The sequence below is a fragment of the Anoplopoma fimbria genome, chromosome 24 (assembly GCF_027596085.1).
Source record: "Anoplopoma fimbria isolate UVic2021 breed Golden Eagle Sablefish chromosome 24, Afim_UVic_2022, whole genome shotgun sequence".
NCBI classification, from domain to species: Eukaryota; Metazoa; Chordata; class Actinopteri; order Perciformes; family Anoplopomatidae; genus Anoplopoma; species Anoplopoma fimbria.
The window spans coordinates 14,890,064-14,909,313 of NC_072472.1; the positions used below are offsets into that span (position 1 = coordinate 14,890,064).

General features: G+C 39.9%; 1 protein-coding gene across 1 annotated transcript; it reads left to right on the top strand.

The window, feature by feature from the left end:
* The first annotated feature begins 4,522 nt into the window (after positions 1 to 4,522).
* Positions 4,523 to 19,202, top strand: unc119b (unc-119 homolog b (C. elegans)). Its single transcript, XM_054625982.1, has 5 exons — positions 4,523 to 4,905; positions 15,209 to 15,322; positions 15,785 to 15,884; positions 16,005 to 16,177; positions 17,107 to 19,202. The coding sequence occupies exons 1-5, from the start codon at positions 4,647 to 4,649 to the stop codon at positions 17,217 to 17,219; spliced, it is 759 nt and encodes a 252-aa protein (XP_054481957.1). The 5' UTR covers positions 4,523 to 4,646; the 3' UTR covers positions 17,220 to 19,202.
* The last annotated feature ends 48 nt before the right edge of the window (positions 19,203 to 19,250 follow it).

Sequence of the window (19,250 nt, forward strand, 5' to 3'; positions counted from 1 at the left end):
CAGGGGAAAACGGCACCGACTGAAAGGTCTCATTGGCGGGAGTGGCAGCTCTTTGGCATCGACTGCTGAGCTGTAATTGGAAGTAGCTCTTTCACGTAGCAGTGTGCATAGATTATTATTACAAAGGGAGAAAGTTGAGGTAGATGGGATAAATTATTCTTCTCTAAATTTGTATTGAATTTTTTCCTGACATCTGAATCAAAAGCTGTGTTTTACATTATTTCACTGCATCCTTTATTGTGTGATTAAAGTAGAAAAGCATAGAGCGCACAAAACAGAGAGAGCCACTGGTGGGTACACCATCCTTTCTCCTCTAGCTGCACTGGACAATAAACATTTAGGAGGGGCTTACTGAGGTCAGCACATTGCCCAGACTCTCTCTCTCTCTCTCTCTCTCTCTCTCTCTCTCTCTCTCTCTCTCTCTCTCTCATTGTTTCCAGCACCAACTTTAAATATAAAAGCTGGCGAAACGCAGTTAAAGCTGAATTTATCAATTTATATTTGGTACATGAGGCTGCAGAATTTAACACATATTTTGGTAAACTTCAGGGAGCTGATTACAACACAAGCAGTGGTGGATCATTTACTTTACTGACCTACTTTAAATGCAGCAATAACACACTTCTGTGTGTCTGTCTGTGTGTGTGTGTGTGTGTGTGTGTGTGTGTGTGTGTGTGTGTGTGTGTGTGTGTGTGTGTGTGTGTGTGTGTGTGTGTGTGTGTGTGTGTGTCCATATAATTATCTGATTGTGTCTACAACACAGAGATATACATGTGGACATGTAATACTATCACAATAAGAATATTTTTGTGAGCACATTCTTTTTTCATTTGTGTGTGTGTGCCATAAATCTGTTTACACAGTCACAGTGTTGGGACACTTCTTAATGGACATGCTGTCCCCATAACGTATATTATTACATTTTAGGGTCAAAATTAGTTTTACAGTTATGTTAAGCGTAAGGTTAGGGTAAGAGTAGGGATTAGGCTGGTAGTGGATATGGTCAGAGTAAGTCTCCAGGAAATGAATATAAATCCATGTAATGTCCCCAAAAGTCATGAAAACATGACTGTGTGTGTATGTGTGTGCGTGAGTGTGTGTATGTGTCGTGTGTGTGTTTCTGCTGATGATAGCAGCAGCAGCTCAGACGTGACAAAAGGACAAGCTAACTCAGCAGACTGATGTGACGAGCACACAGTGACCATAAAGCCGACTCTCAGTGCACACAGACATCCACATAACAAAACCTCAGTTTCTTCTATACATGTTTAACAGACAACATTGCAGCACATACAGTCTCTCTCTCTCTCTCTCTCTCTCTCTCACACACACACACACACACACACACACACACACACACACACACACACACACACACACACACACACACACACACACACACACACACAAAAACACACACCAGTCATATATAATACTAATTACAAAGTACAAGCAAAAACTTTTTATTTGTTTGTTAATGGCCTCATTACATTAGCTTTTCCCCAGCAGGGTTTTTGTTAACATTAGAATTGAATATCAAAGTTTTGGTCAGCATATGAACAAAAGCAACAATCCCTTCCTGTGTTACTTGAATGAAATTGCTCTGGGTCCAGGGCACCTGTCAAAATAGATACAGTAAGAAAACTCCATCTTATTTATCCCTCAGCTACACAGAAAGGGACAACAGTAAATGCAGACTGCCTCTAGGGTGCAACATTTCCACATAAACACAGATTTTCCAGGCTGATCACAATAGTTAAGGCAATCACTCACTTTACGATCTCTCAAGCTTTCTGGAGTAAATCAGTGCAGAGACATATGTGAAGTATTAACTTAACTGAAAAACACTTTCTTTCTTTCTTGACATTAAATCTCCAAACACTGAATGTTTAGGCCGGTCTTTGTCTCAACAGGGACTTTGTTGTTGTTGTGGTTGCTGTTAACTGCAGGTACAGTTGGTTTGGCACTGTTGTCATTACACACAGTGCTGCTGCAGAGCTGTGAGGGATAGTCATGTGTGACTAAGATCTCCAGTGAGTCATACAGAGACTTTACATGCATCAGTGAAAGAGAGACAAAAATAGGAGTTGTTTCCATTCTGCTCTCTAGGGCCAAAAAAACAACACAGGCCTATATGATTCTTTATTCAGAGTACAGCAGTTGTCATTGTTTCCAGCACCAACTTTAAATATAAAAGCTGGCAAAACGCAGTTAAAGCTGAATTTATCAATTTATATTTGGTACATGAGGCTGCAGAATTTAACACATATTTGGGTAAACTTCAGGGAGCTGATTACAACACAAGCAGTGGTGGATCATTTACTTTACTGACCTACTTTAAATGCAGCAATAACACACTATGAAAACATTTATTAATAGTCTATAATTTCCATCTCTTTATCAGTGTGTGTGTGTGTGTGTGTGTGTGTGTGTGTGTGTGTGTGTGTGTGTGTGTGTGTGTGTGTGTGTGTGTGTGTGTGTGTGGCATGTGGTGTGTGTTGGCATGGGTGTGGCTCCACTAGCTCTTCTGGCTTCTGGCTCCCTGATTGCCAAGCTGATGATTCACTTGTTGCAAGCTGCACAGCTGCAACCCATCTACTCATTAACGCTGCAGCGCATCAACCCAAGTTCATCCCTTGCATTTCATAAGATCGTTATCCAAACTACTGTGGCAGCTATGCTCAGGCCGAACTTTATAAGTGAACAGCTTTCCTTGTGTTCTTGTAACCTGTTCAACCTCTGTATCAGTGTCCTGTATTTGGGTCCATCTGTACCGCACCACAACACAGTCCAGCCTTCTTTTGTTTTTTTTTAATCAACTTTTTGCAAAATGTCTCCTCTCCTTGTTTATGGATCATAATCATAGTTGCATTAAAGTAACAGTGTGTAACATTAAGGGGGATCCATTGGCAGAAATTTAATATAATAACAATGAGTATGTATTCGTTAGTGTATAATCACCTGAAAATAAGAATAGTTGTGTTTTTGTTACATTAGAATAAGTCGTTTTAATCTACATACAGAGCTTGTTCTCTGCACAGCGCCTAATACCATGTTTCTATAGTAGACCTGAACCCACTAACCAAACATGTGCTTTCACGTTTTTACCACCATAGTTATTCTACTGTTTTGGCGCACAGGAGAAATTTCAGATGGTTGCAATCCGCAACCTCACCACTAGATGCTGCCAAATCCCACAAACTGCACCTTTAAGATTTAAGAAGGTATCCTATGTTGTCAGTAGTGGAAGAAGTACTTTACTTAAGCTAAAGTACTAACACATTAGCATAAATACTTATTTTTCAAGTATCAATCTTGCATTCAAATGTAAATTCCTGGGGAGAAGAAAAAAATGTAGGTGTTGACAACTCACTGCTCTGCAGAGAATTTGCTTCACTCTTAATTAAGCCTTTTGGCATAAATGAAGAACTGAATATATCAAGTTTCCTTGATTACATTTGATGAATGCAGAGGGGTTCTTGTGCTCTTTGTATATCTATCCTTGGAACTTTAATGGTAAAGTAAGAGTAATGTCTAGATGAGCAGAGGATGAGATCAGCTCCCTCTCTGTGTGTGTTTATCCGTGATTGTGTTACATAGCGCCGCTGCCTTGGCCGTGACTCTGCACTGAGCTCAATAGCTCTGTCGGCACTGTTGCTCTTGTTGGCACCGTTAGCGTTGTAGTGGCAACAGAAATGCATCGAATTCCACATTGAGCAACTTTAAAATTGGTTACATGAGTGTTCTTTTGTTTTTTGATGTTATTATATTTCTAGGGGATTCTGGCACTTTTACATTGGCTTTGGCAACACTCACCCTTTAGTCCATTATCCAACAGATTTCAAATCCTCTTCAACCAATTATCCAATTTCAATTGAAAATACATGTATTATTTTTGCCTTAAGCCATGCCCGTTGACTAATCTGTGTCTGGTTGCACAAAGGCTGTAAATCAATAAGTTCACTCAACTTGTGACCTTTAGTGAGTTTTCTGTCCTGGAACCGAGAGATACCTGATCGAGCTGCTTACTGGAAGATGCACGAAAAAAAAGCTGTATTGTTTCCCCATAACTACTATAAAAAGTCCTTAATCACGCCTACATTTTTAAATAATCGTATTTAACGGAGTTTCTTGCTGCTTTAGGGCCTCAGCAGACAGAGAGCACACATAAGGCTTGTTTTGTCATCTGGATTGTTGCGTGCATTTGACGGTTGCCGCACAGATTGCCCCCCCCCTCATTGACTGCCATCTGCCGCCTCTTTCTCAGTTTCAAACCCAGCAGATTATTATTTCCCCACAGACTACACCTTCACTTGACACAGCTGAAAAGAGCGTCTCAGAAAAGCAGCTGCGCAAAAAGAAAGAGGAGGAGAGAAAAAAACAACAAAAAGCAGCAGAGATCGTCTCCGCGTGCCGCAGATTGCGCTCAGCCAACGGGAGCCGCCGCAGCCGCCTGCACGCAAGCAAGCCGTCTGCGGAGAAACAGACTGCGGGCTCATAAAGACGAAGCGGATTTGAATTAAGCACCGGATAACAGACAGCGACTGTGCATCCTTTGGTGAAAGGAGGGAGGGAGAGGAGAGGGAGGGAGGCAACTGTTTTGTATCTTGGAAGCCCTGGGTTAGGAGAGGGGGAGGAGGAGGAGGATGAGCTATTCCTGTACCAGCAGAGGCAGCAGCCAGGACCCGTCCACCGCTAAGAAGCCTGCCGGCAATAATCCGGGCAGAGACACGGGAGGCACGGACAGCAGCAGCACCGGCAGCCCCAAGCACACGGCCGCGATGAAAGTGAAGAAGGGCTGCAACTCGACCGACGTGGGGGTCCCGGTGACCGCGGAGGAGGACCTGCTCGGCAGCGCGGCGATCACTCCGGAGGATGTCCTGGGCTTGCAGAAGATCACGGAGAGTAAGTTCACTGTCGGTTATTAGAGTGACACAAAGAAGGACAAAGGTGATGAAATGTTACAGCTTGCTGCATGAGTCATGTATCACGTCATTGCCGTGTCCCCTTATTTATGTAATCTACTTAGGCCCTATTCAAGCACATGGCAATGCATCACTGGAGCCCCCCCTCTCTGGTAAACGTTCACCTGGCTGCAGATATGCTTTGAACTTACACTCTGCTGGCATCTCGGTTTTCCCTGTGACCTGTCAGCGTTGTTGGAGGTTAAGTTTAGCACAGGTGGGGTTAGTGGTGCTTTAAAACACCATGTGCATCTTGAGTTAGTGTGATGGAGCGGTGAGAGACTCCTCAAATGCAGATGTCAGTTATTTTGCTGAACATGTATGACTTCCAATTTTTAGCCTCTGAAACATTGTGATTTTATTTGACTAGAAAGATGCAGAAGGGGAATGGGGTGACTGAGGAGGCATCATTCAAAGCAGCATGTAGTCTATGCTTCCTTTTCATGAGGTCACATTTAGTTTAGTGCAGAAGTTTTCACCTGAGCAGAGAATTAAAACACCCAGGTGTCATGTTTGTGTGTGTTTGTAAAAAGAAAAATACAAATTTCTAGATAACAGATATCTAAAAAACCTTTTCCAACACTGCGGAGCTTGTATTGAAATATTCTAGATGGAGTTCGTTGAGTAATTCTGCAGTCTGGTTGCTTGGGATTAAAAATGAATTTATCAGAAAGGTTGTATGCAGGTACAAGTGGTATTGTATCAGTAGTAAAATAAGCTTTTGCTGAAATATAAATAGCAATAAGGTCAATTACTTACGTACAAGTAGCAATACCACAATGTCAAAACACTGTCGAAGCAATCAAAATGCAAGTTAAAGTGCAAAAGTATAATTATTATCAGCACTTAAATATTTGATGTACAGACAGACTGACCTTGTTATATATCTGCCTATATGATTGCCTTACTGTTACTGATAAATTGACAAAAACTTGAAATGGCTCGTTGAATGACATATTTATCATGTTACAATTATAAAGCTGAATGCAGTTTTGTTTTTTTTCATGTCACACTAAATCTCAAACAAGCCTCTTCGAAGCGATAGCAGCCAAGGAGCTCTTATGTGCACAAGAACAGCTACATTTATCACCAACTCAGGTCTTAAACCAGCAGTTAGCCAACAGGTGGCCAGCAGGTCATTTGACTATTTAAAGGCCAGTGTAATACCTTACACAACATGGTTACATTGGCCGTTACGATACATACTGAGTGTGATAACATACAAACACCCTGACTTTTTCTTCTATCCATTTTAAAAGGCATTTAAACTCAACAGCTCACATTCACGTTTTGTACTGATGGTCATGTAGCTTTCAACATATGACAGTGAGATCAGCAATACAACAAGTGCTTGTCTCTCTAGAAACTATTTCTACAGTGAAGATAACTTCCTCAAATGATATTTGTCATCATTTTATCCTTTTCCTTATTTGTATTACTATTTCATGTAGCTCATGATGATACAGGAAGTTTATGTTTTGATGAGTAATGAGACCTTGCTTGTCCAATCCAACATAATCACAGCTTACTGAGAAGAGGAAGAGCTCTGGGAACATCCTCTGGCTCAGCTTGTGTCCTTTAACTGCTTTTTGTGACACATATGGTACACACATACAGCTCTGGAAAAATGTAAGAGACCACTCCAAATTTTTCTTAAATCAGCGTCTCTACGTGTATGGCAGCCATTCCATTCCAGTGTCTGCTGAATTCCAATACAGGCACACCTGATTCTACTTAATGAGGTACTGATTAGGTGATCACCTGAACCAAATCTTATTTAATGAAGAAAAGTATAAAAACCAGTGCTGTGGTCATCACTATCCTCTTGCAATAGGACCAGCTGGATGGCAGAAACAGTGCTAGTAGTACCTCAAAAGTAATTGGAATAAAAAAAGTGACTATTGACCATGCCAAAAGAGTTACAAAGAAAAGTTTTGTGTGAGGAAAAGAAGGGTTCAATTCTGGTTTTACTGGCAGAGGGATACAATGAGCGTCAGGTTGCTTCCATCCTTAAAATTTCAAAGACGGCAGTTCATAAGATCAAGGTCAAGCAGCAGACATTAGGGACAACAAAGCTACAGACCGGCAGAGGACGAAAACGACTTCCACTCACCGGGATGACCGCCAACTCATTGGAATGTCACTCAACAACCGTAGGATGACATCAAGTGACCTCCAAAAAGAATGGCAAACGGCAGCTGGGGTGAAGTGCACGGCGAGGACGGTTAGAAACAGGCTTCTAGGGGCAGGGCTGAAGTCGTGCAAAGCTAGAAAAAAGCCCTTCATCAACGAGAAGCAAAGAAGAGTCAGGCTGAGGTTTGCAAAAGACCATAAGGATTGGACCATAGAGGACTGGAGTAAGGTCATCTTCTCTGATGAGTCCAATTTTCAGCTTTGCCCAACACCTGGTCGTCTCATGGTTAGACGGAGACCTGGAGAGGCCTACAAGCCACAGTGTCTCACACCTACTGTGAAATCTGGGGGTGCTTCAGAAATGCTGGAATCGGGCAGATTTGTCTTTGTGAAGGACGCATGAATCAAGCCAAGTACAAAGTTGTCCTGGAAGAAAGCTTGCTTCCTTCTGCTCTGACAATGTTCCCCAACTCTGAGGAGTGTTTTTACCAGCAGGACAATGCTTCATGCCACACAGCCAGGTCAGTGAAGGTGTGGATGAAGGACCACCAGATGAGGACCCTGTCATGGCCAGCCCAATCTCCAGACCTGAATCCCATTGAAAACCTCTGGAATGTGATCAAGAGGAAGATGGATGGTCACAAGCCATCAAACAAAGCCGAGCTGCTTAAATGTTTGCGCCAGGAGTGGCATAAAGTCACCCAACAGCAATGTGAAAGACTGGTGGAGAGCATGCCAAGACGCATGAAAGCTGTGATTGTAAATCAAGGTTATTCCACCAAATATTGATTTCTGAACTCTTCCTAAATTAAAACATTAGTATTGTGTTGTTTAAAAATGAATATGAACTTGTTTTCTTTGCATTATTCGAGATCTGAAAACGCTGCATCTTTTTTGTTATTTTGACCAGTTGTCATTTTTTCTGCAAATAAATGCTCTAAATGGCAATATTTTTATTTGAAATTTGGGAGAAATGTTGTCAGTAGTTTATAGAATAAAACAAAAATGTTAATTTTACTCAAACACATACCAATAAATAGTAAAACCAGAGAAACTGATAATTTTGAAGTGGTCTCTTAATATTTTCCAGAGCTGTAAGTGTCTATCTTTGTGCTTTTATCTGCAAGTCTGTCGTTGGTGATTTCTTTGAGTGAGTCTGTGTGGGGGATCGTTGTCAAGCTCCAGAGCGACGGCAACATCGTAATGATTCTGTCTCCCACGCTGAACTTATTATGGTCTTGGAAACTCTCACTTTTCTATCTCGCAGCGTCATCGCTGGAGGCAATAGGAGGCATGTGTGAATCACCACAGCAACGTGAACACGCTTGAATCACTACGGCAACATGAAGCATCTCCCCGTGGTTACAGCCAGCGGAGCATGCATCTCTGTTCTCCTACACACTTCCTCCTCTACTCTCCCCCTTCTCTTTCTTCTTCTTTGCTGTTTGACATAGTTGTGCCGTCACTTGATGGATTATATAGACAAAACGGACATGTGTACACACACACACACACACACGTTTGCTTGTGGCGGTTAAACCAAGCAGGAAACTGCAAGAAGAAAGCCACTGCAGCCTTTCTGTTGTTTTGTGACTTGTCTGTCTCAGTTTTGTTTTTATGAGCTTATGCACATTCTCAAGTGGCTGAAATTGATTCCCTTCCGAAGTGGCATGATACACAATTGACAAAACCCAGCAGAGCTCCGTTAGACTTGAAAACAGTCGTGAGTCACAAACTTTGTTGTTTGAAGCTGTTTGGAGCATAGATGTCTCACAGGAGAGGAAACTTCCCTTTGTGTCGGATACATTCTCAGAAAAGGGACTTTCAAATAGCATAAAGTTGCCACCAATCATTTTCTGCTTCATCCGTCTGGTAATCAAAGCAAGCTGCGGAGATTGATTAAGATTTGCATAGACATAGTAACAGAATCTTAATCTGTTGAGTCAGTGGACCACAAACTCACAAACTCAGATCTGCAAGAAATCTGCAGACACTTGTTTCTTTAAAGGAAGCAACTAACAGTATGATTAGTTTTTTAGATTAATCAATTGTTTTGTTTGGAGCTGAAACTATTTGTTGATTCAGTACATTTTTTTGATGAAAAAGTCATTATATACATACAAAACATGACAACAGTTTTCTGAATCCAGCTTTTGATATGAGAGGATTTGATGGTTAATAAAAAAAAATAGAAATCATGGATCATTGAAATGAAATATATTTGGATATTTTTGTCGAACAACACAAGTCTCATTGACAAAACTATTTCTAAAAATGAATTATTGCAAAGTTATTGGTAGTTCCAGACCTAATTTTGTTTATAAAATGTCAGAAACTGTTAAAAAAAATGCCCATCACAATTTCCCAAAGCTCACAGTAATGTTTTCAAGAAGCAAATTTTTCCTTAAACATATGTTCAATCCACATTATAAATCATAAAAAAGCTGCAATTCTTCACATTTTGGAAGATGGAACCAGCAAATGTCTGGAATTTTAGCTTGATACACAACTTGAGTTGCAATTCTTTTTTTTTTTATAGCTGCTTTTGCTTGATTTCCTTTTGATTAACTAATCTTGACTAATTTTAGATATATTCTCTGCTGCTTTTCTAACACATTAGTAATTAGGTATTTTGGAATGTTGATCAGACAACAGGTTACTAAGCAGCCTGTTGCCTAATGCAGGATAGAAGCATCATACTTGTTGCTATGGTTACTGGCAGTCAAATCATGTCAATTTTACAAGTATATTCTGTAACCACTGTATATGTTTCAACAGGTGTTATAACGTCTCATTACTTTTTTAGAAATGTGGTCAGAGTCAGTGACAGATGCACTCAAACAAACACAACTGTGTGTGAACCGGTCTGTGGACCTGAGAGGTCTTTGGAGGGGAAGCAAAACAGCTGAGTGATTACCAGTGCGAATAAATACAGTTTTACAACCCACAAGGTCTGTGAAGTGCCCAGATCTCAAATAACCCACTTAGGCCTGCTGGCTTGTACTCTTTTAGCAGTGTGCTGGTGCAGATCTGATGCAGTTAGATGCTCCGTACTGTCAAGTTAAATGGGGTTGCAGGTGATGAAACAAGGTGAAATTTATTTTCTTGTCAAAATAATTATGAGATAATACAGATGGGTCATAAAATTAGAGAAGGCCTGCCACAGATATTATCTACAACTCAGAGAATTTCAGAGACTGCTTTTTGTTCTAATGTGAACTGTCTGGAATGAATCTCCATCAACCACATCTAAAGTTCTGTCCTTTCCCCGTCCTCTTTCCACTCTCCCCCCTTTAAAGTCATTATGCCATGACCCTGTGGTCATATGCTGGTAAATTCAGGTCAGTAAGACAGGGACGACATGTGTCACACCTCTAAACCTGCTGTCAAACTTCATCACAGTTCTCAGAGCAGAGGGCTTAGAAGTGGATTCTTTGCAAATGAAATCAGTGGCACTCCAACATTTGTCTGGCTTACAATGCAAACTAATTAAAAAGTTCTAAAGTGATGATGACTCTTTTTTCCCCCCACTGTTTCATTCCCATAACTGCTTTGAACAGGCCCCCTTCCTCCAGTGACTAGTTGGATTTGCCTTCATGCAAGAAACCAACAGGATTAGTCCATGTGAGCTGTGTTAGACCTAAATGCCTTCCAACACCCACTTGACTAGTCAGGCCAAAATAATGCATTATAATTTGTCTTTAACCCAGTAGTCAATTCCTTTGTCATCCACGTAATCATGAGCCAGTTGTGTCAGGAGTTGTGTAAGTCAGTAAATAGTTAGATAAAATCAACTATAGCAAAATTAAACTTTAACTAACTTTAATATGAAAATTGTAAAACTTAGTTAGTGAGAGGGTTAGGGGTCAAATATACATAAAAAGTAGCCAATAAAACATTTATGTCCTAAAAAAATGTAGGCCAGTACTGATACAGCTGTGATAAGCCAACGTCATGGCTCAGCGATATACTGTATATTGGTGGCTCTAATTGTCGTTATTTTAGATTAATATAGAAATTGTACACAAAATATGAATGTGTAGTTGTGTTAAACTGCAACTTGTGTGTATATTTCATAGACAATAATGCAAATAATTCATTATACTGACTGGATGCATATTTTTTGTCTCTGACTTTTCACACCAGCTTGTTTGTATTATTCATGAATATAAATATATTGTATCACAGTGCACAAGCACTTATCTTCTGCTTCCTTGTCTTGAACCAGTGTTTTGTGTATTTACAGCAGCGTCCTGATTGTCACGTTGCGATGAGAAGTACCCGTGTGTGTGTGTGTGTGTGTGTGTGTGTGTGTGTGTGTGTGTGTGTGTGGTTTTGTGTTTGAGATTGTTTGAGGACCTTCATCTTGACAAAATGAGAGCAAATCAGCTGCATGTTTGTCCACATGTGATGTTCTTGAATCTGACTTGTTACTTACAGCACTGACTGCCACTGTGAGGTGATCAAGAGGGCAGGAGACGATATACGTGGTTTCCATACCAACGGGACAGAGTGGCAGAGATCCAGTAGGAGCTGGCTGTGATGTGTATACAATAGAGAAGCCCTCATGAGCTGAAGGGAAGCTTATGTCTCAAGTGGGATAACAAACCTGAGAGTGGTTGGTGTTAATTACTGTAATGAAACACCAGCACGCAATGGACTTCATGACATTAACCTCAATCCGACTTTTCCTGCGAGGCTGGCTTGTGCGAGTGTTCACCAAACTCTCTTAACTGCTCAAACCTGATAAATGCCACCTGCTCTTGAGATTTTATCTTGAACATTTGTCTATCGTTACTTAAGCACATCGGTGCTTTAAAATGCTAATGTCAGCATGCTCACAGTGACTGATCACAAAATACTTTAAATGCACTTCAGCGTTTTAAGATGAATCATTTTCAGTTTATGCCCAATTTCACTGGAAAGTAGCTTAGTTTGAATAGATTTTCACTCAGATTTATGCAGCCAAATGTTGTGTTTCCTGCTGCAAGAAGATACTTCATCCCTTTTTGGCTTAACAAAAAAAAATGAAATGTAGAAACGAAATCTATGAGCTAAAACCATTTCAAACTGACCGAAAAACTGCATTAATTTTCCTCTAAAACACCGCAGTATAAATCAAACTTGCATCAGTTTTGCACACTGTTATTATAATGTGCATCTTACTTGCAGGAAATTTCCAGTGAGACAGGACTTCATCCTATTACTAGTGTCAGCTGTCATTTTCACACACTTCAATGCTTGCTATAATATGTCTTCATGTGCCAGTGATCTTAAACCCTCATATAGGAAGGTTCCTAAGATCTGTCCTGTTCCAGCATTATCTGGGTGAACTGCTAAAACAAGCTCAGAACTGTTTATTTTGGCTGAATCAGGGTCATGTGATACAGTTTGTGTTGAACTGTAGACCTGACCGACTTAGTTTAGCCAGTAAACTGCTGTTTACTGACTCTTTTTTTCCCCCAACTGTTTCATTCCCTTCCCATAACTTCGCACAAGGACACTACTAGCTGTGTTAGGCTACAGTGTAGTATAACCTACACAAGTACACACTCTAACTGTTATCAATGCTCCTTGCAGCCATAGATGTTGTGTTATATTTTTGAATGATGTGGCAGCTGTTTATTTGTTGGTTTCATGTGTGTGAATCTTGAAGTGTTGTACGGTGGCGTTTTCAGGGCCGTACGCAGAGCTGATGCGTTCAGAATAGCCGACCTCAGTAATCAGACTGGCAGAGGAGCAAAGGCACCAGAGCGTCACAACGAATCAGATCAGCTCCGTCAGGAAGGAACACTCTTTAAACGGAGACGACAACACGCTGTGACTTCGGGTTATGTTTCTCTGCTCCGGAATGAACACATAAACATTAAAAATACCATGCAGGGAACATTGTAAATAACCCTTCAGGGTAAATCATGTAGAAATAAACAGCATTCAGGAAGCAAAAAGGCTCCAGCTTGGTAACAATGTGAGTAAGTGACTAAAAACACTTTTCTCCTTAATAGTGCTGACCTACTTATTATCTAATTTACATTTCAAATTTAGCAACACAGGGAAACTACAACTCATAGACAATTCAAGGAAATCATATCCAATCATTTCCCTCATTTTGGCTGCTAGAGATGAGCACAAGTTGATCAATCTTTGATTAATTTGTGTGATCAATGTTCCTGTTTTATGTCAATAATCTTTTCATTTTATCTTTTGGTAAAGTAATTGTTGATCACCTTTCTGATGTTTAGTAAAGATTGATAGAGGGTTTACAGATACATGTGACATATTCATGTTTCGGGAACAACATCAAGCGTGATGTTTCTTCTTTCACACATCCTGATCTACCAAACTAAAAAGAAATCAATTAAAAATCCACGGGCCCCTCAAGTGAAAACTGGATTATTCCTTTTTAGAAATGTACCGAAAGTTAGAAATTAACTTAATACATTTAGAAAAAAACTTTATAGAAAATATAAGAAAAACAGACCTGCATGAGATGAACAGTTGGGAGCTGATGGTAACATCTGGACACATCACGTAATGTTTTTTAGTGGGAAGCTGTCATAGAGAACAGCTGGTGGGTTGATTGGACAGTCAGAGCTCCCGTCATTAGTGATTAAATTATTCCTCATGTACCAATAGACTTCCATGTCTGTACTGTTGTTCCTCTTTGTCTTTGAGCAGACAGATGTGGCCAGCAGACACCGCGGACTAACCGCGTGTCTGTGTTTCATCTGCAGATTTCTTAACTTGAAATCACAGTGCTCCATTCTCTGAAACAACGATATCCCAAATGTATTTATTATTCATTTTTCATCCATGTGAGCTTTGTGGTTGCCTTAGTGAGGCGAGGGAGGGAGCGGGCATCAGTGGAGATGATGGAGAGATGTTGAACTTACACCTGCCGGCCTGCGGTGCCATCGGATCAGGCAGGAAGCAGGAAGTGTCTGCTCTGCTGGGGAACGCTAATAAGCAGTGACACTGCAGGAAGGATTAGAAGAATGAAAATAACTTGCGTCTCTTTAACACTGTGTGTGTGTGTGTGTGTGTGTGTGTGTGTGTGTGTGTGTGTGTGTGTGTGTGTGTGTGTGTGTGTGTGTGTGTGTGTGTGTGTGTGTGTGTGTGTGTGTGTGTGTGTGTGTGTGTGTGTGTGTGTGTGTGTGTGTGTGTGTGTGTGTGTGTGTGTGTGTGTGTGTGTTCTGCATTGTCCCATTTGTGAGGAAATGGCTCCCCTAACACAGTTTTACATGAAGATTCATGTCAGTAATTCACTTAAAATGGTTGCAGTACGCTTCTGTAGTCAGCAGTCAAATGGTGAAAATGATTTGAAATTTAATTTATGTTTTTTGGGGAATATATTGTTAATTGCTGCATGGCTCTTTTGCGGTTATGTGAATGTTTTAGGTGCAAGTTTAGGTATAGCCACTTTAAGAGTATTTATGTTCTCGTTCTCTCAGTGTCGTTGTCTGAATATAGAGGTGATTGAATGTTAAGCAGCTTTTGTGATAACAGCTTCCTGACTCCATGCAACTAGTGCTGGTAATTACATTGATCTAATATCTTCATTATTAAATAAAATGAACATATTTGATAGCTGGCAAATTAGGTATTTTTTATATCATTATAGGGAACTTAAAATCCTGTTATTGGGGCCATTATGATATCTAAGTTTAAGAGCTTTGATACCTTAGAAATACAAACATGATTTAAATTTTTTCATTCAAAAATATGCCAAACTGCTCTGTGGTTATATAATGGTCAATAATGCACACAATTGGATAATCTGAACACTTCAGCACTGATATGCTTAAGATTTTTTTTTGCTCTTTTGACACTGTTAAAGCAACCATCTTTGCCTAGATAAAATATTTCTTAAATGACATCATGAAATATCTGATCAAAGACCGACCCAACCGTCACTTTGCGACCCTCTCTGCTCTGAACACATTTCACTCTCAAATAGTATTGATCAGGGAGTGTACTTGTGTTATTATAAAAAAAAGTGCATCCTTTGTCTATGTTTCTAATCTGTAATTCCTTCTCTCTCTCTCTCTCTATCTGTCTGTCTCTGTCTCTATCTGTCTCTGTCTCTCTCTCTCTCTCCCTACCTTTTTCAGATTACCTGTGCAGCCCGGACGAGAACATTTACAACATTGACTTCACCAGGTTCAGGATCAGGGACATGGAGACCGCAACGGTGCTGTTTGAAATCACCAAACCTCCATCAACAGGCGAGTTACTCTTCCCTTAACCTTTATTTACCATAAAAATACTTGCAAGAAATCAACATTATAAAGCAACCTCATACATGTAGGCTGTACACATCCACAAAGCAAATCCATTAACTTCCCACAGACACATTGGTGCTTATTCTACCAAACATATATCATAGTTTTTAATAGCAGACATGAACTGGAATAAAAACCTGGCACCTTTTTGAGATTTGTACTGTGTGTTTAGTACCAGTTAACCACAGGAAAGCCGAGAGAGAATGTCTATTACAAAAAAATATTTAATTTAAATTCATTGTTTCTGTTGTTCCTGAACTTAAACTTTGTAAATGTCCCTGCTGCAGGACTAATAAAGGATGATCTTATCTGATCTTATCTTATCTTATCTTATCTTATCTTATCTTGTCTTGTCTTGTCTTTGTCTTATCTTGTCTTATCTTATCTTATCTTATCTTATCTTAGACAAAGCAGGGGAGAAGAGGGATGTTGACCCAAACGCCGGGCGATTTGTCCGTTACCAGTTCACCCCCGCTTTTCTTCGATTGCGGCAGGTTGGAGCCACGTAAGTGAGAGCGTGTGTGATCTTTGTTCACGTGGACGTGTCCTCTGTGTCTTTCTTTGTTTGTCTGGGGATTTCTTTGTCCCACAAATTTTTCTCTGCCTGTTGTCTTTTTCCCTCCAGCGTTGAGTTCACGGTCGGAGACATGCCGATAGAAAACTTCAGGATGATCGAGAGACATTATTTCAGAGAGAAGTTGCTCAAGAGTTTTGACTTTGAGTTTGGCTTCTGCATGCCCAGCAGCAAAAACACCTGTGAACACATCTACGAATTCCCACCTCTGTCTGAAGACATCAGTAAGTCAATGTTTTTTGCTTCATAATAAATACTCAATTAACAAAACAGTTGTTGATAATCTTTCTGTTGATTGATTTTTCAAGTATAAGTTTTGGCTCTCAATAGCAGTTTAGCCAAAGAGTAATTTTTTCTTCTCAGAATTTTACATTTGAAAGGATTTTAGAAACCTTAACATGTGAAAGTATCCAGTATTTCACAAGCAACAAGACTGGTCTAGGAGTGCTCCGTGAGGCTGTACTTAGTGGCAGCGTCGCTAAGAGCTAAATGCTAACATCAGCATGCTAACAATAACTATGTTAACCCGCTGATGATAAGCAGGTATAACATTTACCACGATCACCTTCTCAGTTTAGTGTGTTAGCATGCTAACGTTTGCTTAATAAGCACTTTTGCAAAGTACTTATACGTTTAAGTACTTTTTGCATGTATTTGGTCATGAACCAGAGTACTAGACAAAGTGACACTTTGACCTGATGTTGGCGCCAAATAAAACGTTGCGAGATCAAGACAATTCTTACACATAATCCTGAGGGGGACATGCATGTCTTTACTAAATTTTAAGGCAATCAAACTCAAAGTTGTTAAGACATTTCCCTCAAAACCACAACTGTGGTGCTAGAGGAAACTTCAGTGGATCCCCAAGATCAGTAGGATTCATTGTCTGGGGATCATGAATGTCTTTACCAAAGTTCATGTCAGTCAATTGAGTGGTTGTCAAGATATTTCAGTCTAGACTAAAGTGGTGGACGGACAGAGCGACATTGCCATCCCTAGAGCCGTGCTGTTGCATAGCTTAACAAACATAAAAACATGTGTAGTTATTCTCTCCTATCCCTTTACTCATCTTGGGACCCCTCAGATTGATCTAGGACCTCTTGGTTGTGAACCTGTGCTCTAACAGCAGTGATGTTTTCGTGTCCATCCTCAGTCAGAGAGATGGTCCTGCACCCGTATGAGACGCAGTCCGACAGCTTCTACTTTGTGGACAATAAGCTGGTGATGCACAACAAGGCGGACTACTCGTACAACGGTGGGACGTAGAGACAGCACCCTGACACGAGTGACAGGTGGATGTACGGACTGACCCGTTGGACGATCAGAGTACACTGGTGGGATTAACATCCTGTCAACCCAGTTGTCTCTCTCTCTCTTTATCTCTCTTTTTCCTCTATCTCTTTCTCCAGCTGAGAGAACGCCATCCAGACAACGGCCACACAGATATGTCAGTTGCAATCTGTTTGTGTGTGTGTGTGTTAGCATGTATAAGTCTGGCAAAGCCTAAAAGCTATAAACACACACACAGTTTACAGCACAGCGTGACGTCGCTGTAACAGAGTGTTTTTTTAACATGATAAACCAGCAAGTAAGCGACTTCTTAGGAAATATCAGACGGTTTTTCGCTCTCTAACCACGTGAAGTGAAAAAAGTAAAAACTCTGTATCTTCAAATATTGATAGGTATTATTTCTTTTCATTCCTGTATGTTAGGGTTTAGGAACAAATATCGTATCTAAACTTGTGTGTTTTTAGGACTTCAGTTCTTCTTCTCAGTTTTTAAGTCGATGAGCTTTTTGAAGTATGTGTGTGTGTCTTTGTGTGACTGTCTGTTTGTGTCCGTCAGTGTGAAGCATGATTACTGGTCTGGTAAGAATATATTAACTTAAATATCAATAATGTGGTCATTTGGTTTCCAAAGGTCAAATAGATTTCCGAAACCTGTTAGCACATCTCCTGCACATTAAGCAGTAGTTAGTTAATCAGACCTGTTTCCTTTGTTCCTTATTTATTTCTCAAGTTGTGTGACGTGTATTACCCGTAGGACGTTTGTGTTTATCGTCTTTGCTCAAAGCACAACATGTCTACAGAGCCGGCAAAGGAGAAACTTGTAAAGATGAGCTGATCTGATATGAGCATAAATGTACTTTGTCATCTGTGTACTAGTTATACTTTTCCAGCCTCATGTTGCTTTGTTTATGGGTTAAGAGGTTGTTAAAACGTTTGTTAGGTTGCCTACCCGAGATTAAGGATTTTGCTGTTTAGAAACACTTCATAAGAGAAGAAAAGGAAAATTTGCATTTTTAAATGTTGATATTTTCCATTCAGATTTGTCTTGCAAAGGAACAAGATTGGGGGAATGTAGCCGAAATCACCCTCAAATCTCTTATTTTTGTTTGTTTGTGTGAAATCCAATCTCTGTTTCTAAGTCAGTCTGTCTCATGTCTCTTAAATCAATTTGTTGGTTTCTCTTATCTGCCTCATACATTTCTGTTGCTTCCTTTTTTAAAGACACATTCCAGTAAGTAAGGACCTCAGTGTGTTGATCTCTTGTTATTTGAGGGCATATATCACACAGAGAATCAGCAACTGAACTGTCTTTGGACGTCCTCTAAATTGTAATATGCACATTTGGCTTTCTCTCTGACTGTGCTGAGACACAACCTGACTCAGACCGTGTTAAAATAGTTATCTGTATATACTGTCTGATTTAAACAATCAAAAGTAATTTTAGTGTTTTTAGGGATTCTGCAGTAAAATCCTGCCGTCTGTTACAGTAAGGGTCTCAAAACAAAAGCTGCAAATCATAGATGAGTTAGGTTTGTAAGGAAGAGAAGCCAGTTTAGAGGAGCTTACTTTAATGCACCTGTTGTGTGTTTAGATCAACACAAGAAAAGGGTGGAAATGGATTCAGATTGTCATTGGGTCAAAGTGATCAAAATCTGGGTGACTTTGTTTTTTGAGTCTTCACAAGTTACTGATTGTGAATAAATAAAAAAAAAAAGCTGAGAGCTGAAATTGGACTCTGTTTGTTAATCTGAGATAAAACTGACTTTAATGTTAAGTCAAAACATGTAACAGATAAGTAGGGAATATGTATTTATGAATGAATGTGACTCATGCAAACTGATGTTGAGTTCTCGACGATTCAAATGTCGGTATGACTGAACAAAAGTAAAAAATAATTAAAGATTTACAGGACTTTTTTGAAATATCAGTGTCTTGACTGCTAATACTGTGATTGAATGAGAGATATTTCACACTTTGTTTACATTATATTATTTTTAGAATACAAACA

What these genes read in the sequence shown, in the direction of transcription:
- unc119b (XM_054625982.1), top strand. Translation starts at nt 4,647, where the DNA reads ATGAGCTATTCCTGTACCAGCAGAGGCAGCAGCCAGGACCCGTCCACC. An exon ending in CACCAAACCTCCATCAACAG is followed by an intron (nt 15,323 to 15,784) that starts GCGAGTTACTCT and finishes ATCTTATCTTAG; the next exon opens with ACAAAGCAGGGGAGAAGAGG. An exon ending in ACCTCTGTCTGAAGACATCA is followed by an intron (nt 16,178 to 17,106) that starts GTAAGTCAATGT and finishes GTCCATCCTCAG; the next exon opens with TCAGAGAGATGGTCCTGCAC.